Source organism: Aethalodelphis obliquidens, unplaced genomic scaffold (assembly GCF_003676395.1).
Source record: "Aethalodelphis obliquidens isolate GAN/ISIS:26980383/991018 unplaced genomic scaffold, ASM367639v1 scaffold55, whole genome shotgun sequence".
NCBI classification, from domain to species: domain Eukaryota; kingdom Metazoa; phylum Chordata; class Mammalia; order Artiodactyla; family Delphinidae; genus Aethalodelphis; species Aethalodelphis obliquidens.
Window position 1 is genome coordinate 12,702,586 of NW_020837999.1, and position 24,316 is coordinate 12,726,901.

Here is a 24,316-nt window from a genome sequence, read left to right on the forward strand (position 1 = left end):
AGAGCAGCTGCTATCAGGGAAGCACTGTCCTTACAGCACTTGATACATTTTCTACCACTCTCACAATACCTCTTCTCGAACAGAAAATGGCCCAGAGTTGCTAACTCACTCTTCAAGTTAGTAAGTACAGCACCAGCGTTATCTGAAGATCTCTTTCCACAGGGACATGCTATATTAACCCTAGACTTTCACTGCAAGAGTCATCTTAGTCAGTCTCTCATCAGTAAACATTATTGTCCTAGGCCCTGAGGTAAAGCAGTGAACAAGACAGAGTTCTTGCCCTTAAGGAGTTGCTACTCCAGCAAGGGTAGCAAAGAGTAAACAAAGAGGCAGATAAGTAAGATAACATGTTAAATGCCATGAAAAAGAGGAAATAGGGCACTTTATCTATGGGGGTATGGGAGACATCTCTGAGTCATGTGAGTTGAATTCCAGCTGGGGAAAAGATGGGAAGAAAACTGTTCTGAGCAGAAAGCACAGAGAGGAACAAAGGCTGAGGGACAGAGAAAAAGAGAGGTGTGGCAGGGACCTGTTGCAAACAGGAGACAGGAGGAGAGACAAAGGATGAGAGGCAGTCTGGGGCCCACTGCGTGAGGCCCCGAGGACCATGGGAACCTTTCTCTTTAGGTTTTTTATTTTATTTCAGAAAGTGAAATGAACAACACTCGTTCTGGAAGGGGAAAATCAGCAGTTTGTATTTTATTCATTTGGAGGGTTTCGAGGAGGGACGTGACCTGAGTTACACATCAAAAGGCTGTCTGTGGAGGATGGATGAGAGTGGAAGCAGAGGGGACCAGGAGGAAGGTTCTGGCAGTGCTCCAGCTGAGCAACGATGGTGGAGCGGACCAGGCTTGTAGCAGCAGATGGTGAGAGGGGGTGGATCTGGACATAGGACAGCTTAGGAATTAGGACGTAGGACGTAGGAATTACTGATGCACTGAAGTAATTACTTCCCTTACTGTGGGAAGTAAGGGAAATCGGGCAATCAAGGATGACTCCCAGATGTTTGATGTGGACAACAGGATGCATGGGGGTATTTTTTCCTGGGTCAGGGAAGGCTTGTTGGAGAGAGAGATGTGGATGAGGGTATATGGGGAGTGAACAGCTCTTTCTTTCTCGGTCATGAAAGCTTAAAATATCTATTAGACATCCACGTTGAGACGCAGTGGAGGGAGTTGAATCTATACCCAAGTCTTGAGTTCAGGGGAGGTGTCCAGGCTGGAAACAAAACTTTGAGAGTCACTAGATAGAGATAGTATTTGAAGTCACAGGACAGTATAAAACCAGGAAATATAGAACAGGGAAGGGGAGCGGTCCAAAGACTGAACTCCTTATATTAGCTGTGTCTCCTTATTAGCACTGAGCTGCCTTTCACTCACAAAGGAGGGGACCTTTCCTGTTATCCCAGTGGGAGGCTTACAGACATTTTGGTGCAGATTGCCAACAGGATGGGTCAAGGCCAGAAGAGTTCTTTGGCTTAGATGATAGAGGATAAAACCCTGGAATGTCACGGGAAGGAAGAAACCTCGTGTCCTCCATCTATGCTGTTGGGTCATGTAGTCATCACATCACCACTGCAGGATGCACTGGGATAACAGTGATTGGGGGAGTGGTGGTGGTGGCGTGGAGAGGAGGTGAAAAAGAAGAACGACAACTAGACAAGGCAGAAGAGAAACAGGTACACGTGAACGCTGATCGACTCTTTCACATAAGACCAAAAGAGTCCCAAATATCCCCTACCTACCCACTTGTCGGCTTTAAGAATCTGAAAATGGCAGGTCCTTGGCCTCTGCAATTCTCTCCCAGGGAAAAACCCAGGTAGGATGCTCTGCTAACACAAAGGATCCACGGGCCATGCCCCGGGTAGAGTGTCCCTCCGTGGGACCTCCCATGCTTCCCACTTCCTCCCAGGACGTGGTGCTGCAGCCCAGTGGCCTGGACAGGGTTCAGCAGCCCTCAGTCACTGGACACCGGCCTGACCGCTTCAGTGGTTTTAGAAGCAGGGTAGCCCACAGCCTCAGATGCTTGGCTGGCCAGCCAGGTGGGGTCAGCGGGATTAGTGTCCAGGTACATTCCCAGGTAACAGCAGGGACAACAGAGAAATGGGAGGGAGATGTTCATTCTGAATGTCATGATAGTGTAGGACCTTATCAATGAAATCTCAGCGATAACGTATGTGAAATTTCTCTGTGAAACCTGTTAACTGTTGTATAAGCGTAAGGATAAAAATTTGAGTCTGACGGGGTTGCGGATGCACAGGGACCATGTGACAGGAGTGGAAAGAACAGCTAATTCAGAATCGGATCTGGGTTTCAGTCTTGGCTCTGACATATAATTGGGGTGGACCTTTCTGAGCCTCAGGATTCTCGTTGGTAAATGAGATGATTAACATCCATCAGCCTTTGCCCCAACCCAAATCGCAACATGTCCCCTGTAGTCTGGAGGCTGCACCACCCTTCTCCCATGGACAGCAGGAGGTAGCCAGTGTCCCCAGAGTCCCCACAAGATTCAGAATCAGGCCTGTCTGTGCCAGGCATAGGGCACAGATGATGGGGTTATGGTGCTGTACTTGGGGCAGGAGAGCACAGAGCTCAGGCTTCGAGCCAGACTGCCTGGGTTCAAAGCCAGGCTCTGCATATACTCGTTCTGTGGCCTTGGACAAGCTGCCTAACTTGTTTGTGCCTCAGTTTCTATTTGTAAAATGGGGAGAATACACCAAGGGATGCCCAGCATCTCATCTAGTCTACCCTTGCCCTTCCATTCTCTCTGGGGCACAGGTCTCCCAGAGGCAGCCCCAGCTGGCTAGGTTGTGCTCCCTGCTGCTTCCTGCCACGCTTAGTCCAGGAGTGGGCCGTCACGGGTCAGCCATTGGTGGACTACACTTAACTGGCACTTAACAGACATTCCATTCCTGAGCTCTCAAACCAGCCCAGAGAAACTGATGTGCGTACTAACTAGCAATCAAAAAAAGAATAGGGCTTCCCTGGTGGCGCAGTGGTTGGGAGTCCGCCTGCTGATGCGGGGGACACGGGTTTGTGCCCCGGTCTGGGAAGATCCCACATGCCGCGGAGCGGCTGGGCCCGTGAGCCATGGCCGCTGAGCCTGCGCGTCTAGAGCCTGTGCTCTGCAACAGGAGAGGCCGTGATGGTGAGAGGCCCATGTACTGCAAAAAACCAAAAATAATAATAATAATAAAGCTAAGTTTAATTTTATGGCTTTTAGGGTCATGACCCTTCTTCCTTCTCCTCTACCCTTCCATCTCTCTTCCTCCTTCTTCGTCTGATTATGGTTATTGCTATTATTTTATATGCTCTCCTGCCACCTAATTCAGGGAACTCTCGGAGGCTTGCCAGTAAGGACGCTGGCTAAGTCCTGAGCATGGACTTGGAGCCCTTTCTCGTGCCACCTTGGTCAAGCCACATGAGCTAGTGAAGCCTCAGCTTCCTCATCGGTACAATGGGAACAGCACCTGCCTCGCCTTCCTCCTGGGATGGCTGTGAGGCTCTAAGGACACAGTGAATGACAGCACACTGGAGGAGAGGTACACAGAGATGGGTAGGATGGATACTGTCTGCACCCCTGAGTTTATGGCCTACTGGGGAATAGGGGCAATTAAGCAAGTATTTAAAGTATGATGGGTCAGCCGGTGTGGAAGGCAGAATGATAGCCCCCAAAGATGTCCACATCCGAACCCTGGAACCTGTAGATATGTTAGGTTATGCTGGATTATCCAGGTGGGCCCCATGCAATCCAACAGTTTCTTAAAAGTGGGAGAGGATGGCAAAGGAGTCAGCGTCAGAGTGACGGGATGTGAGAAAGACTTGACCCACTGTCGCTGGCTTTGAAGATGGCGAAAGAGGCCAAGAGGCAGAATGCAGGCAGCCTCTAGAAGCTGGAAAAGGCAAGGAAGCGGTCTCTCCCCCTGAGCCTCTAGAAGAAAGGCAGCCCTGCTAACACCTTGATTTTAGTCGCAGTGAGATCTGTTTTGAACTTCTGACCTCCGGAACTGTAAGATAATAAATTTGTGTTATTTCAGCTGCAAAGTTTGTGGTCCTTTGTTGCACTGGCCTTAGGAAACTAAAGCAGTCAGCAAGTACTGCTGAACACCCACTAAGGGCTCTGAGCTCTGGGGATGTAGCGCTAAAGCAGAGAGAGTCCCCACTCTCACTGGAGCTCAAGTTCCAGGGCACAGACAGGCTGTGAACAAATAAGCAGGTGCACCTGTAGTACGTGATTACTGCTAGGTGCCGTGTCAAAGGAGGCCTCCCCGAGGAGAAGCAGAGGGAGGTGACATTGAGTTCAGGATGCTGTGACTGGAGAAGGACAGGGCGAAAAGCACAGCAGGGGCACCCAACCTGGCCAGAGGCATCCAGGAGGGCTTCCAGGAGGAACCACCAACCTGGCCAAGCTTGAAGGGTGGGCAGAGTTGGTCACTCTCCCGCTGAGGGAGCTAGCTGCATGTGAAGGTTGCAAGGCCAGGGGCATCCCAGGGAACTACTAGAAGTCCCTAAGCCTGGTACAGGGCGTGCGGTATGAGGGGCAAGATGAGGCTGCAGAGGAAACAGAGGCCAGAGCAGGCAGGGCCCTCTAAGCTGGGACCCTGTTCTTAGGGCCATGCAAAGTCATTGGAGGGATTTTAGCAAAAGAGTAAAACCACCGGATTTATTTTGATGGTCCCTTTGGCGGCAGTGGGGGTGGGGAGACCAGTTCAGAGGCCACTGCTGTTGTCATGAAAGGTAAAAAAATGAGCAAATTGACAACCCACTGCCTCCTATGGAGTCTTAACCATTGGACTGCCAGGGGAGTCCCTTCTACTGCCTCCTACGGAGGGTGGATCCTGGCCCCCAAAAGTCCTTTCACTGAGCGGAGCCTCCTGTTGGGTCCGGATCTGCCAAGGGAGCTGGGAAGAAGACTGTAGAGGACAACAGGAGGGGACGGGGCAGCTGAGACCCTGAGGAGTGGACAGGGTCAGCCACTTGTGGGGGAAATGGCCACTATGAAAGAAACCCCTGATGATGGGGTGACCAAAAGGGTTTTGATGAACAGGAATCTCTGGTCACTGATTTACAATTGTTAGCTGTGTCGTATCATTATGATCGCTTCCTGCAATCTGCAAACCTTCAGTGGAAGTTCTACTGAAAGCAGCAGCTTTTTATTTGTGGGTGCTTTTGAAAGGGGTACTGTGAGAATCAAAAGTGTCTATGGCCCACCACTGGTAAAGGAATGCCTTCAGCAAGAAGAGGTTATTGATTCAACCATTCAGTAGATATTAATGAGCCCTACACATGCCAGGTATTCACAGGGTGTTTAGGTCTACTAGGCTTATAGGAGAATGGAGAACAAGGATTCAGTAGAGGCAGAAAACTGGGACCAAGGGTGACCATGAGCAGATAAGTCCATCTGGGAATTAGTAACTATCTTAAGGATGGCTTAGACATAGGGTTGGAGCCAACACTCTGTAGATCTCTGGAGTCTGTGAGTCTGCAACAAGAGAAGCCACCGCAAGTGAGAAGCCCGAGCACCGCGACGAAGAGCAGCCCCTGCTCGCCGCAACTGGAGAAAGCCTGCGCAGCAACGAAGACCCAACGCAGCCATAAATAAATAAAGAAACTTAGGAGAAGGATTGACTGGAAGTGGTGACTGACCAGGTAGGTGCAGGGAGGGGCCAAGACACTGCCCAGGTTTCTGGCTCTGTCTGCTGGGTGGACAGGGTGCCATCCACAGAGATGGCAAGCCCCGGGGAGAGCATGGCTGGGAAGATAGAGGCAAGAGGTGGCAAGAGAAGGGAAAGATGCCCAGAAGGGGTGAGTGAATAGAGCAGAGGGTCCAGGACAGACCCTTGAAAGACCTGCTTGGGATTTCTGGAGTCAGATGAAGCTGGGTTTGAAACTTGGCTCCTGTTACAAGGTGATGGCCGAGTCTGAAGACAGGCAGGGTGAGTGGAGGCTGGGAAGGAGATGGAGATGGCGCTGGGATGAGGAGGCAGAAGCAGCGACCTCGCGGTCCAGGCGGCGCACGCACAGCCATCTTCCTCTTCTCCCTCCTGCCACCAGTGGACGTGCAGGGGGGCAGGATCAAATTCAACCCTGATTCAGTCCCAAATTCAGTCTGGCAGCCTCAGAGCAGTTAGTTGTTTTTTTTTTCTTCTTTTTGTTCTTTTTAGGGGAAAGGGGAAGAGTGTGGAAGAAACGCTTCTGCATAGTTAGCATAGGGAATGCAGAGGGATTCACTCACCTAGGCCAACAAGTGAATCTACAATCTGTTGGCTCTTCAGAGAGAGTCCAGAGACTCCTGTCATGTGCTCTCTTGTGCTGGTTAGTCCTGTAATAAACCTGATTTCACCGCGAGCCCCTCTGACTCCTGGGGTTTGCTGCAGCCAGAGGCCCCCCCCAAGAATATCCTTCCCTGGGGGCCATTTCTACTTCCCAAGCAGGACGGATAATGAGTGTGTCCTGAGGTCTGGGACATTTGCCCTTCATGCCACAGCAGAAAGCCCAGGCATACCTTCTAAGATTAGAACAAGTCGCCCAAGGACCAGGGCCTGCCTCCCAGTCAGCTGCAGCCTCTCCTGTTACAGCGGCTGCTCTTCACTCCCTCCCCTCCTCCCTTGCAGTCTGGAGCTGGACTCTTAGCAGGAAGCCCCTTGGGATGCTCTGTGGGTTGGGTCACCCTGTCAGGGTGTGGTGCTGGGTCCTCTGCTCCTTTTTCTTTTACCATATCTTGGATTCATTCATTCATTCATTCTTCCTGTACTCCAGGCCCTGCACGAGGATATAGCTACGAACAAGATGATACAGACTCTTTTCATAATGTAAGTTATAGTCTAGTGAGGGTAACTGTTCAACAACCATCATTATTTTTACCCCAGTTTACTGTTTATTTGGGTGATAAATGTTGCAGAGGGAAAGGACTAGGAAAACAAGTGACAGGGGGACCCGACCCAAAGATGTGCCGTTTAAACTGAGATGTGAAAGATAAGTAGAAGGGTTCCAAGCAAAGTGTGTGCGGTAGGGAAGGGAGCGGGGGTAGCCAAGGGCCTTCCAAGTAGAGTTACACAAAGGCCTGGAAGTGAGAAGAGCAGGAGGGGTTTGAGGAAATAAAAGAAGGCTAATGAATGTGGCCGGGAACTCAGGGAGCTTATCAAATACCCAGGGTTTTGCAAGCTTATTTCTTTCCACTGTAAACACCATCCCCTAACCCATTACCATATTAAGTGCTCAAATGCTGGTAAATGAATGAATGAATAAATGAATGCTGCCTCAGTAAACCAACACCAATGGGCTGACATTGTGAGGGCTTGATAAACATAGATCAGAGCCTTGAAGTAAAAATGGAAACAAAGTGTCAGCCAGGGTTGGCTCTAGGCATACCAGGCTTGAATAGTTAGTCCAAGGTCACTGGAATATAACTAGAGGGCAAAGAATGAGACCTTCTCTGATGAATCCAATACCTAACAGTCTGAGCCTTCAGACTCTACTTGGAGCTAAGAAATGCATTATAATTTCATAGTCCCATCCCTGGGTATATCTGTTTTCTCTAGTTTTAATAACCCAATCTATCCTAAAACATGACCTATCTAAAAAATACTTTAAATGTGTCTATTTCTTTATCTAGAATGGTTGAATCTTTCTGTTAGCTGCTGACTTTCAGACACATTTCATCAAGGAGGCACTGAGGCACAGGGAGGCATGGGTTCCCTATCAGGGTAGAATGCTGTGGAATGGTGTCTGCCCGGGATCTGAAATCCACATCTCTGGTCTGTTTCTGCAGCTGTTCTCAGACGCCAAAAGCTGTCCTTCCCTACCTTGCTTCCCCCGAAGCTCCAGGCAGGAACCCATAATCTCCAGTATATCAAAGAGGCCCCATGCAAAGCACAGGACAGGCTCTACCTGCCTTAGAAGCTGACTCACTGGGATGGGGCCAAAAGGTTCCTGAAGCAGTTATACTAATTATCTTTCCCATCTCCTCTTGCCACACCCTCCAAAGGAGAGAGAAGAAAAGAAAACCACCAAGCTGAGTTAAGTTGCTTCACTTGAAAGGTCTACTGGGCTTTATAGAACAAAACAGCTGACTGGGAAGGGTGGGGCGGAGGGTTGACGGTCAGCCTGCAGAGGCTTGTAGATGGCCTGCTCTCTCTCTTCCACCTGTCCTTCCCTCTGGCTGCTCCCTTTGGGCCTGGGGCTGATTCACAGTGGGAGTGTCTCCTCCAGGCTCTGACTGGGAGCACTCTAGGGTCAAGAGTCCCACAGGAGTCCAGACCTGATGAGCTGCTCAAGTCCCCTCTGTGCCCAGCATCATCCCCCTACTGGGTGATTCTATCTACACTTACTACCATTGCTCAAATGGCTCTCTTTAGAAACTGCTTTTGAATTAGTAATAGTGGCCTTTTGTCATGTATTTTCTCAACAATAATAAAGCAGCTAATTTACTGTAAGTCTATTGTGCTGGGTACTATGTTAAGATTACCTTTTCCAGTCCTCACAACATCTCTGTGACATGGGTTTCATAATCACTTCCATTTTACTCATGAGGAAACTGATACCCAGAGAGCTCAAGTAAGTGGTCCAGGATTGCACAGCTACTAATGGTAGGTCTAGAATCCACTCTCAGATGGTCTACGAAGGCCTGTGTTCCGAACCCCAATGCTACATGCCTCCAGGAGCCAAAGCATTTGAGAGTTCACATTTTGGGGTTAAAAAGTGCTCATCAAATTCCATAATAATAAAACAAACAACCCAATAAAAAAAGGGCAGAGTATCTGAACAGACACTTCACCAAAGAAGATATATGAATGGCTAATCAGCACATTAATCAATAAACACAAATTAAGACTGCAAAGAGACATCACTACACACCCACAAGAACGGCTAAAATAAAATAAACCGACAATACCAAACGCTGGTGAGCCTGCAGAGCAACTGGAATGCTCATCATGGTTAGAGGAAATGCTAAATGGTATAGGCGCTTGGAAAAATACTTTGGTAGCTTCTCATCAAGTTAAACATAAACACCAACCAAATGATGGCCAAACAATCCCACTCAGGTATTTGCCCAAAAGAAATGAAAACGTGTCTACATAAAGACTTGTATGCAAATTTTAGAGCAGTTTTATTATTACTAGCCCCTATCTAGAAACCCAAATGTCCATCAACTGGTGAGTGGATAAACAAACATACTATGTTACATGCAAATCATAGAATACCACTCAGCAATGAAGAGGAACGAACTAGTGATATGCACATGGCACGGAGGAATCTCAAACGCGTTACGCCAAGTGAAAGAAGTCAGACATGAAAGAACTACCAGTATGATTCCATATACATAACATTCTTAAAAAGGCAAAGCTATGATGATGGAAAGCAACTCACTGATTGCCTGGGACCAGGGGTAGGGGCAGAGGACTGACTACAAAAGGTATAAGGGAACTTTTGAGGTGAAAGAAATGTTCTATATCTTGACTGTGATCTATATCTTGTGATGGTGGTGGTTACATAACTATATACAGCTGTCAATACTCATCAAATTGTAGTTTAAAAATAGGTGAATTTTATTGTGTGTAAATTTTATGTCGTAAATGTGATAAACATTTTTTTAAATTAAAAAAATGTGCTCACCATAGTTTAAAAAAGAAAAGGTTGAGGCACACTCCCTCTGCATGATGTCTCCGTTCATTTGCCCTGGGGGTAGGGGAGCCGGCTTAGTCCCAGGATGCCAGCCCCATGGGCCCCACCGTGTTGGCTGTTGGCAAGAAGGTGCTGTGGCTGCAGGAGGCTGGCAGCCTCTGGCAGCTGCTAGGAGCAGGCCACATCCAGCCATTCCTGTCCAACCCAGGGCAGCCACCAGCACTCAGGAAGCAAGAATGGTGATGAGAGCACAGAATTTGGCGCTTGACAAGCTCAGGTTTGAATCTCATTCTCTAATTTATGGGTTGTGGCATCACAGGCAATTGACTGAACTACTCAGAGTCTCATCTGTAAAATGTGGCTAATACACCCCCGACGGGGTCGTGAAGATGCTAAGAGATAGTGTTTGATAGGACAGTTTGGATCCAAATCCAAATCCTGCCTCTTACTCGATGTGTGATCTTAGGCAAGACTTAACTTCCCTGAGCCTCAGTTTCCCCACTTGTAAAATAAGGCTCATAATAGCAATTGTCTCATATGATTGTTATAAAGCCCAAATGAGATAATTAATGCCTGGTACATAATAAGCTTTGCCTCCCATTTTAGCTATCGTTGTCACCTAAGAGACTGGTCACCACTCAGTAGGTATTAGTTGGAATGTGGGCTCCTTTGCATGCCTTATAGGGATAACAGGCTGTTGCCCGTTGGCCCTGAAGAGTTGCAGGGGGACAGTAGGGGTCTGCTGCCGCCAAGTCATTTCCATTCCCATCCTGTAGAACAAGTCTGCAGACCAGGTGGGTTGGCCTTGGATCTTCATGTCAGAGGAATTTACAAATGGGAATTTTCTGAATCACGCAAAAGGGCAGACTGGCTAATTGGAGTGAGATTCTGGACTCCAGCCACGAGTAGCCTCACTTATAGCAGGGCCGTTCATGTGCTGGGTTTCAGTTGGATGTTTCGGGGAGGTGGGGTGGAGTAATGGGGGCATGACGAGGCATCAAAGGGAAGCCTGCTTCTGGCTTCTTCTGTAGGAGGGGAGAGTCCTGCCTTTCACCCAGGGCCCTGCACCATGGAAGACCATAAAAGGAAAGCCCCATGGCCAGAGCTTGAGGGTGGCTGCTGCTCCTGTAGGGCCAAGCTTAATCAGGCTAGTTTATCAAGTGGAAGCAGGGGCCCTCAGGGGCTACGGTGGGTGAATGGACACAGTAGCTCTCCAGGGAACATGCTTGGGTCCGAATGATGCAGGGAGTGGGAATAAGAGGTTATGCCTCTGGGCAGACATGCTTTGTCCTGCACAGTCAGAAGGGAAGATCCCGGTGAGTTATTTCAAGAGCTGAGTACCTTGGGGGCGGGGGAGGCCACTGACCCAGCAGTCAGGAGAGCTGTGTGAACTCTCGACCCCTCTCTGCCCTTCCGTCTCCTCAACCGTAAAATGAAGGGCTTGTCAAGGATGCTTTCCAAGGCCCTTTCCGCTGGCTAACTACTTTTTTTACTTTAACATCACTGAGGAAAACCGGGAATGCTTGAGTTACCTTTCTCATGTAGATGAACCGGTGGATGGATACCTGACTAAATTTAGGCAGAATCAGGAAAAACTCTGCAAGGAAGCTCAGGAATTCCCACGGAAATGCATCAATACTACCCCCTGGCCCCCACCACCTTGACACACAGCTCTGCAAAGTAAAGCACCCCATCATCCCTCTTGTATCTGCCTCTTCCAAAGAAGATTCTAAGAATGGGATACTCTCCTATTCTCAAACCAGGAATCAAATGGCAATGCAGTATAATCCCTTCATTCCCGATTAGCAAACCGGGGTTACTTATTCTCTTAAAAAGAAGAGTTTCAGGAGAGGGAGAGGACAGGGCTCAAACAGCCTAGGCGTTTAAAAGCCATTAAAGAGGAAAGTGGGTGAGAAATTAGTAACAAGGAACGATGACCACTGAAGAGATACAAAGGCGGAAAGAAGTATAAACTGTAAAGGGGAAAAGTAACTGAGTAGAGAGTTCAGGTTTTTCCCCAGGCATGTTGCTGCCCAGCTGGGGAAAAAAAAACCCCTCACTTTGGTTTCCTAGGGAAGTTATACAAAGATGGAATGACTACAGGTTTTGTTTTCTTTCATTCACACCCTTCGGCCTGTTACTTTTTTTACTATCTACTACACCAAGGGCTCAGTGCCTTGGCCAGCTTGAGAGCCTCACGGTTCTGAAGCAGGAACTAGGGGCGGCTCTAAGAATAGAACAGGCCTGCAGGAAAGCATTTGGAGTAGATACAGACAGAGCTTTTCATGAACCCTCTAGGGTGAGTGATTCTCTGGGGCCCCAAGGGAGAGGGGAGGGGTTGCCCTTCTTGCAGGGGGGCTCCCAGGCTCTGAGCAGAAGTTCCTCACAAGAAAGATCCTCCCAGTAGCAAACACAGAAATATACAGGCCCCCAAGAAGAAACATGAGTAGAAGGTCTAAGATACAAGTAAACCAACCTCCCCTTGCTCCCCTCTTATCGGCAGTTGTACCGCCCTTCACCACATGCATGAGAAATCTCTTTGGACAATGGCCAATGTGCTCCTCATGTAGATATTTGAGCGGATGACTCACAAGATGGTTTGGTTTTCTTATGGACAGTCCAGCAGTACTTTATCCCATCACTCCAGCACACCCACACTTACACCTCCAGGCCGCCTCCAGGGAGCCCAGGATGGCAGCTGCTGTGGCTCTTCCAGGAGAGATGGCTCCACGCTTACTGGCTTCCAGGCCACTTCACACAGAGAGGATCTGGGATTGCAGAAGGACCTCCTCCACCCCTCCTCCACCCCCACAGAAAGCAGGGAGTAGAAATGGTGCTCATTTCCACCCCAAGGTCAGCATGGTGTTGGTGATGAGATCAGACTGGCCCATGACGGCCCTTCTGCAATCATCCTGCCATCCAAGCACAGGTTGTTGTGATGCAGTTTGAAGAGGACTCATAGTCCCAGATCTATCTCCTCTGGACTTCATTTTCTCCTGTGTAAAATGGGAACGAGAACTACTACACAGGGTCATTATCATGATGAAGTGAAATGTGCATGGGAAGTCTTACAAGCCAATATTGATTGATTGATTGTTCCTACTTTCCACTGATTTCACTTAATAAGGCCAAGAACTGGCTTATGCTGGCATTAGAACCTTTTTAGTAGTCAAGACCCTAAGCTAAGCAGAGATTTTGGGGGGGGGGTCCATAGTTGCAGGTATTTTAAAGCCAAGTGAGATAGAAGAAGATTCAATATTCCTACAGAGTCTTGGTTAAACATTTTAGTGAAGGCTGGAGAAGGTTCCTGAAACAATCGACCAACACATGTCAGGGAGGGGACAGTTACAGAGAAATTAAGTCATGGTCCGTGTTCTGTTGAAGCTGACAGTCCAGTTGGGGAAATATGAAGCAAAGGTCGATTCAATACAAGAGCAAGTTAAGCAGACAGTGGTACAAGAAGTTTTACCCGTGTAGGCATGATTAATGGCCCAAGGAGCAGCACAGGCTGTAAATGTGGCTGCGTCCGAAGACCCAGGAAGGAGAAGTGATGGAGTAAGGATCGGGGGTAAGGCTGGATCAGAAGGTGGTTACATACAGTGCTCCGGAGACAGAATGTTTGATTCACATCCCCACTCTGCTCCTTATGTGACCGAGGGCAGGTAACCAACCTCTGTGAATTTCAGGGGCCTTGTCTGCAAAGTGAGGATAGCAACGTTTGCGTCATAGGCTTGTGTAAGAATCAAAAGAGATGAACGGTACTCAGCAGAGTCTGGCACACAATAAATGCTCACTAAATGCAGGCCATTATTATAAACGAAGCCAAGGTATTTGGAATTTATCCTGAAGAAGTAAATCCGGCAAGGAGTTTAAAGGAAAACATTTGTCCTGAATTCCCACTATGCAAACCAGAACTGCAAAGGGGCAGTCAGGCAGCCCCCGCAGTGATGCAGACATCCTTTTGCAGAGAGGGCTGGACATTAAGGGAAGGGCGACCCGGCTCAGATGGCTGGAAAGGACCCTGTGACCCTAGGAGGCCCTGGGGCAGGCACATGGAGAGTTCAGGGACATTCCCCATCTATCCCACCAGAAAGAAGGACAAAATATAGAAGAGAGCTGAGAAGATGGAAGGAAGACGTCTATTTAAGGAGCAAATGGGGGAGAGGTCTGGCAGGGGAGGGAGGAGAAGACAGAGGCTAAAAGCTGGGGATAGAAAAATTCCAGACTGGTATCAGCTATAGGATCTGGCCAGAGAATGGACACGTGGTCTAAGGGGAGCCTGTGATAACAGTTCCCAGCATGCTTTGCTGATTTCCCATGCCTGCCTCTGGGGTTCATGTCATTTTGAAGGCAAACTGAGATTAGTTAGCTGAAACAAAGGATGTAATAGCAGAATATAGGATAGAAGAGTGTTAAAATGAAACATTTCCCTTTTTAACTAAGAAAGAAATCCCAGAATTTATATATATATATATATATATATATATATACACCACACACACACACACATATATATATATTTTTTTGCCCCTCTACTATACAAAAGTAAAACTTTTTAATGGCAAAAATACTATAAATGAAGTAAACAGAACACAGTAGAGCTGAAAAATTATTTGTAACACAGATGAAAAGGAGATATCTGTTATACAAAGTGCTTTCACAAAATGACAAGAACAATATATAAGAAAGGATATAAATAAGCATTTCATAGAAAGGCAAATTCAAAAAGCCAATAAACATAAAAAGATGTTCAAACTTACTAGTTGTCAGGCAAATGCAAATTAGATTAACACTGAGATTTCTCTTTATGCTTATCAGGCAGGCAAGGAGAGGGGAAAGAGAAAAAAACAGCCATTGCCGTTTCAGAAACAGGAAAAAGGAACCACCACAGATTGCTGGAGGAAATATGAGTTGTACAGCCTTTTAGGAAAGTTATCTGGGAACATTTATTATATTAGATTACACAAATCTTTCGACTCAACCCCACACTCCTGAGAATCTACTCCACAGACACACAAGCCCCGGTATATAAGGACGTGGAGGCTGACTGCAGCACTGTTTACAGCAGCAAAACTCTGGAAACAAAGTGAATAGCCATGAAAAGGGAAATGTTTTATGGTCCATTCACATAACAAGCTATTATGAAACCATTAAAAAGGATGAATCAGAGCACTCCAAACTTCCATGAAAAACTGTAAAGTGAGAACAGTTAGACGCAGAGAAATGTGTATAATATGATTCCAGTTTTATAAAGCAACACAGTCTACCCCCATATGTGTCTATGTGTACACATACCTATCCATCATATGTGTGTGTATAATGTATATGTAATAATTTATATAGTTAAAGAATATGAAATATCCTACAGAAAGGTATACATATGAGGTTTCTGGAAGCTGAGGTGATAGGGGAGGAGAGATGATTTGGGAGGGGCAAACCCAAAGAAAAACACTGCCTGTAAAAAACCAGCATGGCTGCTATGATCTCAGTCATGTAAAACTGTGTACGTGTATTTTTTTTTTTTTTTTTTTGCGGTACACGGGCCTCTCACTGTTGTGGCCTCTCCCGTTGCGGAGCACAGGCTCCGGACGCGCAGGCCCAGTGGCCATGGCTCACGGGCCCAGCCGCTCCACAGCATGTGGGATCTTCCAGGACCGGGGCACGAACCCGTGTCCCCTGCATTGGCAGGCGGACTCTCAACAACTGCGCCACCAGGGAAGCCCTGTGTACGTGTATTTGAATGAGTAAATTGGAACTAATTCACAGGGCTGTCCATGATATATTTTCAAGGAAAAGAAAGCAAGTTACCAAGACATAATATGAAAAACATCAAATTAAAAATTTTTTTTAAATACTGAAATGAGAGTTTCAAGCTCTACTCCCCAAATCTTTTGGGAAAGTCTAGTGTGAACAAATAAATACCTGAAAACAATTCTGTAGTGAGTTGTCAGTCTTCTCAAAATATCAAAACAAGGGCTTGAGCGTCTGGGGACAGGACACACATGCCCAGAGGGAAGGAGGAGGTGAAGTGCATAATTCCATAAAGCTATTGTGCCACTAAGTTTATACACATGCACCCTAAAGCTGTTTTCAGGTTTACTAAGATCTAGGGCCACTTACCCCATTTGTAGTAGCTCCCAAAACATTTAAAAATGTTTTCTCTTTGCTATTACAAACCGCTCTCTGCAGTTTGTAATAGCGAAGAGAAATGATCAATGCGAAGCCAAAACGTCCCCTTCCATCTCAGTAGATACGTAGGAAAACCAAATAACCAGACCAGAGAAAAGTGAAAGAAACAGGGTGATTTCCTTTTGACCCCACACCCTGATTTTCTAAAGATCTTGTACAGCTCAGCATGGACTCATTTACATCCCTGGTGATACACAATGCCCTCAGGGGGGTTATGTATTCATCACTTTTGGAAAGGAAAAAGAGATCAGGAATCAGTATTGATGGAGTGCTTACTATGTGCAGGGCACATCACAGATGGAGCTCACTGAATTCTCTCAACAGCCCTGAGAAGTAGATATTATTAGATTATTAGTCCTATTTTACAAGTAATCAGAGATAAAGTCACTTCCTCAGAGTCACATGCTGATGTAGTGGAGCTGGGTTCAAAACCAGGCCACTCTGACTGCTTAATACGACCCAGCCATCCTCCCTTCTATGAAATCTACTTCTACTCTAGATGTCAACGATGTAACTTCTGAACAGGAGCTGCCATTCTGAGAATGCAGCCTGACAGCCGGGTGCAATGACCTCTTTGGGAGCAGATGGGAAACGGAGACTTTCCCAATGTGTAAGACCCATGCAGATCCTGGGTGTACTCTGCAGCCTGTTTCCACACCCCTCTCCCACATCATCTGGGGTGGGCCTTGCAAACTCCAGTGCTTTCAGAGGCCAGGCAGGAAATGGAAAGCGGGGGTGGGTGACCCTGCTACTCAGCTCCAGCCCACTGCCTGTCTGGGGCACACCGAGCCACTTTTCAAAAGATCATTCAATGCCCAGCATCACCAGATGATCTGGATTTCCAAGAGATTAAAATCCAGATTTTTAAGTGCCATGTATTGATTCCGTTTTTAACATCATCTCAGTTACCAAAAAAAAAAAAAAAAAAGGAAAACCTCAGTGAGGGTAGAAAATGTCTGCCTGCAGCATTTGGCCCAGAAAGCTACCAGTTTGCTACTTCCTGATCAGGGGAAGAATGTTTTTACCCTATTCGATCAGTTTTCCTGGATAATCCCAGGAGGTATCTTTTGGTTTAATATATAAATCTGTTTTTAATTATATGTACACCATTATATCACTGTTCTTAATATTAAATAATATCAAAGGTATTATTACCTCCTCATTGAATTCTAAGGGGGATTAGAATATAGAACTCCAGATGGAAGGAGAAGACTTCAAGTTCTGTTCCTGCCCGCCAGGGCTACTAGACCCCTTAACCATTCTTAGCCTTGGTCTCCTAATCAATAGAATGGATCAGTAATACCCAACTCACAGAAGAGCTGTGAAGGTTTTAAAAGACAAGCTGTGTAGTAAAGGTATTCAATAAATATTTGTTCCATTCCTTCTAAAAGACAGGCGTGAGGCTCCATAAATATTGTAAAATAGATCAATTGAGAGAGATTATGTTGCTTTACCAATGGTTTTTTCACTTGATAAAAGGATTTCCCATTGTGGGCTTCTGTCGTGCATGGAAAACATGATGATTTCCCTAAAATTTTAGTTTATGCATAACTTTTTTGGGGGTAAAAATGAACAAGCATTCTGCCCTTTCAATAGCAAAGACATCCTCGCCTGTTCTACGAGGCTGTCATAATTGGTTGGAGATGGGAGAATTGTCCTACGTATGAGAAGTAAAGAGTAATTTTGGACTTCCCTGGCGGTCCACTGGTTAAGACTCCGCGCTGCCAATGCAGGGGGCACAGGTTCGATCCCTGGTTGGGGAAGATCCCTGGTTGCTGTGTGGCTCGGCCAAAAAAAAAGAGTAATTCTACTGGAGCTACCTGGCACCTCTGTGAGGCCACAGTTGCTAGGGGCTCAACTACCAGAGTAATGCTGGAAACCAAAGACTTCCTTCCTCTCATCCTCTCTCCCCAATAGTGCTGCTTAGGTTGGTCTTCAGAGCAAGCCCTGCCTTGCGCCATAGGTGAACGGTGGAGAACACAGAGCCCATTATGCAGGGGGTCTGTATTCACCTCACCTTGCCCACAGGGGACCTGAGGCGGCACACACAGAGTGGGGAGACATTTTGGAAATCTCAGGAACAAAACTGATTATGTCATGGCTCTGTCCTTTCTGAGAGCAACACCATAGGAAACACCTGTAGAGAGCAGGAAACTAGAGGAATTAAAAATATCTGCCTGATCCCTAAAAAATAAATAAAAGAGGAAAGTAAAATGGTCTCTTTTCTTCACAGGGAAAACAAACAAGGTAATATCTGGTTTGAGCCATTTCCGCTCTGCAAAGCACATCCCTCCTGTGGGCCACCCTCCCCAGGCAGACATAGGCCTGGACCACACGCTTTGACAGCCCAGGACATCCGGATGCCTGAGATGGTTGTCAATGAGGGTCCTGAGTAGGGTCCAAGTCCCCAAGCTTCAGATTTCCTTTGTAGGAGGGAGGGTTTGAGGAAGCTGAGCTCATTTCCTTGGGGAGAGGGGTAGCCTCCATCCAGTTTTGGACATAAAAGGCCCTTGTGCTTTTCCTCCACAGCCTTCCCAATCCCAGGCAGTCAGTTCGCTGGAGCCCTGGAGATCAGGGATGGCAGGCCCATTCGGAGGGGATGTGATTGCTGAGCCTGCAGGACCTGGCTGAGCACAGGAGCGGATTTAAAGGTGGTAGAATTAGGAAACCTCAGATCCTACTCTCTCCCCTGCTTTCTCACAAACAGTAGGTCACCAAGCCTAGTCATCTGTCTTCTAGCTCTGTTTCCAGCCTGGCATCTTCATCTTCGCTGTGGTCACTGCACTTAAGGGCCCCTATCATCTCTCTCTTGACTGTGGGGAGAGATTGTGGTCACCTAACTGGTCTCTTTGCCTCTGATCTTCTTCCTCTTGTCCATTCTCCCCTCTGCTGCCCATACAATCTGTCTAAAATCTGTCTGACCGTCTTTGCTTGGCTTACCTACTATAGAGTACCTCTTAGTATATAGAATGTAAGGCTCCTGTCCATCTTTCCTCCCTAGAAGATAATAATTTTTCTCAATAAGAACAGCCAACACTTACTGAACATTCACCATGTGCCAAATACTATGTTCAGTGCTTTAAAAAGATGCTGATTGGGGCTTCCCTGGTGGCGCAGTGTTTGAGAGTCCGCCTGCCGATGCAGGGGACATGGGTTCGTGCCCCGGTCCGGGAAGATCCCACATGCCGCGGAACGGCTGGGCCCGTGAGCCATGGCCGCTGAGCCTGCGCATCTGGAGCCTGTGCTCCGCAGCGGGAGAGGCTACAACAGTGAGAGGCCCGCCTACCGCAAAAAAAAAAAAAAAGATGCTGACTGGATCTACCACCAACCAGCCAGGTATTATGATTGTCACAATGTAGATGGAGGGATCAGAGCTTAGAGAGGCTAAATGAGTTGCCCAAGCTGACAAAGCTGTGGTGGACCTGGGATTCCAACCCTGGCAGCCCAACTCCACACCCCACTCTTCCCGCCGTGAACCTCTCTGCAGCCCTCTAAGCACACTATGCATTTCCATGCCTCCATGTCTTTGCATGTGCTGTTGCTCTACCTCAAATGCCTTCATCCTTATTCCTGCCACCTGGGTAGCTCTTCTTCTTCATCCAAGACCCATCTTCTTGCTACGTCCTCCCAAAAGCCTTCATGGACCTCTCCCCTGGGTTGTATCATCACAGCCAGCCATGCAAACCTCTCTCGTAGCACTTCCCTTGCTACATCGAGCTGTCTGTCCCCCTCACCAGAGTATGAGCCCCTTGAAGGCACGTGCCACAGCCTTTATCTCGACTTTCCCCTATTCCTAGCAGAGTGGCTGGCATATAGTACGTGTGCAATAAATATTTATTGGTTTAAAGACACCAGCCATTGTAAAAGATCGAGGCTCTGGCTTCTGGATCAAGTCTCTGGGCCTTGGGATCTCCATCTGTTAGATGAGAGCAGCAGTCTGCTCAGCTCCTCTCCTTTATTTCCCAACGGACCCCAGGTCCTGTATTTTAGAAACTCCCTCCACGGGACTCCAGCATGCATCCAGGGTTGAGAACCACGGCTTTGATCTAAAGAAGACTTAGTGGAGACAAAGCCTGCCAGGGAGAGCCTTGCTAAGTGAAATCACACACGTATTTATGCATGTGAAATCTGTGTAAAATGAACACCAGAAAGCATCAAAGAAGATAAACTTCCAAAGCATGGGGAGAAAATACTGACCCAGAGTTGTCATTTGGGAAGACACAGGACATTGATAGTTAATACTAAAATGCAAAGTAGCTTTAAGGTAGCAGTACACAACTATCAGATTGGCAAAATGTTATAATAATAAAAAGCCAGAGCTACGAGGATTATGGGGAAAACTGTTCCCTTAAAAACCGCTGTTAACATTACACATTGGTTAATTCTGCCCTCTCAAGACAATAATCTGGGACTATGTAACAAGAGCTTGAAAATGCTTTGTTCTATTTTTAGAATATATGCTAAGGAAATAAAGGAAAATGCAGCTTATACAAAATCATCTATAGCATTGCTATTCACATGAGGTGAAAACTTTAAAACCATCTGAACATTACATTTCAGAGAACAGTTGAAGTAAATTATAGACCATAAAGGCAATAAAACACCATGTTCCCATTAAAAATGACACTCAACCTTTCTAACACATGGAGATATGTATGGAACAAAAAGGAAAGAAAAGGGCTGAGAAATTCACAGCGTTTTGTACACAGTGATGAGAGTTACACAAAAACAAACAAATACACTTCGACAAAAACTGGAAGTGAATTTGGAAAGATGGGGGGAAAAAAACGTAATGTCCACCAGCTTTGAAGTTGTTCACAGGTTTTGTCATTAGAAAACGTGTGCCTCCAGCTGGGGCAGCAACTGGTCGGTCCCTCTCTATGGAGGGGCAGGCCTGGCCGCGGTCTGACAACTGCTTGTATCTCTACCTAGGCCTCTTGGCTGAAAATACACTCTAGTATCTAGCCATGGTGAGGTTTCAACTTTAAAGGGGCCTGGTTCCCTTTAAACTCATATCCTCTCCAGACCAGATGATAAGGGGGATATCACTGGCTCCACGAGGAATGGAGACTGAGATTCAGGGGTGGGGAAATCTCCTCCCAGGTCCTGGTAACGGGGCACCACCCTCCTGTGGGAAAAGGCGCTGGTGACCGTCTGGGGGAGAGGAAGCATCTGAGGCCCACCCTCCAGATAAGGGTGGAGATGGGGGCAGAGGGCGGTCCCTCTCGGGACAAGTGGGGGAACGCCGGTCAGAGGCTCAGCCTCCTCTGGCTGGCCCAGTGATATCAGAACAGAGGGGAGCCAGGGAGCTGGTGGGTCAGGGCTGACCATGGGCCCTGACATGCCTGCCCCCTGCCTTGCCTCACCCCTTCCCCTCGTCTTGGCTGGGCAGACCTGGCCCCATAAATGGACTAGTGACTGGGTAGTAAACGCCCCAGCGTAACGAAACTACTCACAGGAGGCTGGGGAAGAGCAGGGAAGTTCGGGGCAGCGAGGCCAGCAGGAGCAAAGCTCCACAAGACAGAGAAGGCCGAAAGCTCGGTCGGAGTCCATCGCATTGTGCTCTGTGTTGGCAGGAGAGGTGACATGAGTTTATCTACCCAGAAGGGGGTAACGGAAGCTGTGCCTGGGGTCAGGGGAGATCAGGAGAGTAGGAGAGCCGCGCAGCAACACTGCCAGTGCAGAATGCAGGGTGCCCTGGGGCTCTCTTTCTAGGATGTGGCTGAGGGACAGGAGTAGCGGAAGTAGCCAGGCAAGGAGTGAAAGGCCACAGGTGGGGTGTTCAGAGCCCTCTGAGTTCCATTTCTGCCCCTGTGGCTTGGTGATCTCCAGTGCAACTTTTCCATTCTCACCCACAGCCAGAAGTGAGGCTCTGGGTCTGGGGGTGTTGTTATATATCGAGTTGTGTCCCTCAAATTCATATGTTGATGTCCTAACCCCCAGTACCTCAGAAGGAGACTGTATTTGCAGATAGGGTGTTTTAAGAGGTCAATAAGTTAAATGAGGCATTAGGGTGGGCCCTAATCCAATGTGACTGGTGTCCTTGTAAAATGAGGAGATTAGGACTCAGGGAGGGAAGACTCTGTGAAGACACAGGGAGAAGATGCCCATCTTAAACCAAGAGAAGTCCCAAGAAAACAATCCTACTGATACCTTAATCTTGGACTTCTAGCCTCTAGAACGGTGAGAAAATAACTTTCTGGCTTTAAGCCCCCCAGTCCATGGTACTTGTTCTGGCAGCCCTAGCAGACTAATACAGGCATTGCACCTGGCCTGTGGAGGCTGTCTCTGGGGCTGAGCCATGTCCTCCTTGCCCCGTCATGCTATGTATACTCTTTTTTTTTTTTTTTGCGGTACGCGGGCCTCTCACTGTTGTGGCCTCTCCCTTTGCGGAGCACAGGCTCCGGACGCGCAGGCTCAGCGGCCATGGCTCACAGGCCCAGCTGCTCCGCGGCATGTGGGATCTTCCCGGACCGGGGCACGAATCTGCGTCCCCTGCATCAGCAGGCGGACTCTCAACCACTGCGCCACCAGGGAAGCCCTATGTATATATACTCTTGCTCACAGCATGCTGTCAGGATAAAAGCGCCTTGAATCCTTTTCCCCTACTCTATAGAAACGGCCCAGGGACTTCCCTGGTGGACCAGTGGTTAAGACTCCACCCTTCCAATGCAGGGGGCATGGGTTCCATCCCTGGTCCAGGAACTAAGATGCCGCATGCCGCAAGGCGCGGCCAAAAAAAGAAAAACTGCCTAACTTCACACAAGCAGAGCCATTGGCTGGGCTGCAATTACTGGGCCCTCTCCCCTCTGTGCTCTGTTAGTTGGTGCTTTTGCTTCTAAAACTCAAAACAGTTCACTGGACAGAGGGGGAATCCCTATAGCTCCTGAACTTTGCCCTTGACTGTGGCTGGAACAGAGCTGTTGCATGGAGGCACAGGGCAGTGGTCTCCCTGGTGTGGACTGCAGGTCTTTCCTCAGGACCCAGGCCTCCTGGTGGGCGCCTGGGGTGTCAGGCCAGGGACGGACCCACATGCTAGAGTCAGGAAGTCCTGCCCACCCCACTGGTTGCCTCTTTGTAGCTTCAAACACGGCCTCTGCCTCTGAGCAGTGATCTGGGCAGGGCCCAACCTGGTCTCTCATCTGTAACAGCTGCTCTGAGCTTCAAAGAAAAGCCACAAGAAGAGCAGGAAGCAGAGGCCCAAGGGGAGTGCACGCCCCACAGATCTCTCACCCCTACCCTGCCCCACATGCTCCAGAGCGCCTGCTTCTCTTTGAGGCACCAAGTTATTTCCAGATATTTCCCTCTGTTTTTGAAAACACAGAGGTGACAACACCTTGCATCTGTCCAGTCCTTTATACCTCTTCCAAGTCCTTGGCGATGAACACATTCACTCATAATCCCCCCAATAAGCCAGGCAGGGACAGAATTATCATCCTGGTGAGAGCCCCAAATCTTGGGCCATTGATTCAAGACTGCACAGCAATTTCCACAGCAACGGAATTTGGTCCACAGCCCTGAACTCCTGCACCACCATGCCCGGCCTCTTCCAGCTAGACTGTTAACACTCACCTGGTTCTCCTCCACCACACGCATACACAATGTACCTGCACATGTGCCCAGGAGGCACAGGTGAGCTGCTCTTCATTATAGACACAAGAAACCCAGGCCCACATCTGATGCCCTTTAAATGCTATGGCCACACCTGGGCATCCCCATCAGCGCACAGGCCCCTGGGAACCGTGCTGCCTCTTTTTTTAGTCCTCAGCTAGGGCTTAGGTAGAAAGTTCTCGGCCTGTGAGGAAGGGTCCCCGCTCAATCTCCTCTCTCCGCCTCCGCCCCCAGTCCTTTCCGAAGCCCACCTTGCCTGGTTGTTAGTCCAGGTGACTGAACAGCCCCCTAAAGGTCTCTCTCCAATCCATTCTCTGGGGACCATAGCCACAGTGAACTTTCTAAAGTGTAAATCTGACCACCTAACCCCTGTTCCCCATAGCTTGGGGAATAAAACAAGTGGCAACACAAAGAGGTGGCTTTGGAGAGCTTGAACATTCCCTGTAATCTCAGCAGCCACGCCAAATACATACCCAGTAGTTTAAGTTAAGAAGTGTGCCTGCCCTACAGGTTCAGCTTCAAGGCTAGCCCCGTAAGCACTCCCTGTGCAACAGGACTGTGTCTCCAGAGGCCTCTGTGTGGAAATCCTGGAGCTTCCGAGGTCAAGTTCTAGGGAGTCAAGCATGGCCTACCCACTAAATCCAACTGTACTTCCAATGCCCTCCTCTCTCCTGCCTCTCCCTCCAGCTGCAACATCCTTCTCTTCCCTCTTCAGCTCTCCAGCCCCTCCTCAACCTTCCTCCTTTGGGAAGTCTTTCCTGCCCCCAGGTCATACCCAAATCTGTGTCCTGAGCACAGATTTATCAGCATACTTGACCAAACTCTTATAATCACCTGTTATCCTTCTGATTCCCTTACTAGACCGCAGGCTCTCCAAGGGCAGGATCCCAGTT

At 48.1% G+C, this 24,316-nt stretch overlaps 1 protein-coding gene across 3 annotated transcripts in view; it reads right to left on the reverse strand.

The window, feature by feature from the left end:
- RCSD1 (RCSD domain containing 1) overlaps positions 1-24,316 on the reverse strand; it is a 67,638-nt gene that overhangs the window by 25,466 nt on the left and 17,856 nt on the right. Inside the window, exon 1 of one of the 3 annotated variants that reach the window (XM_027086413.1) lies at positions 21,269-22,108. The exons of the other annotated variants lie outside the window; for them this stretch is intronic. Coding sequence (XP_026942214.1) covers positions 21,269-21,400 — 132 coding nt within the window. The 5' untranslated portion in view covers positions 21,401-22,108. Of the gene's footprint in view, positions 1-21,268; positions 22,109-24,316 lie in introns of those variants that run through there. 3 annotated transcript variants of the gene reach the window in all.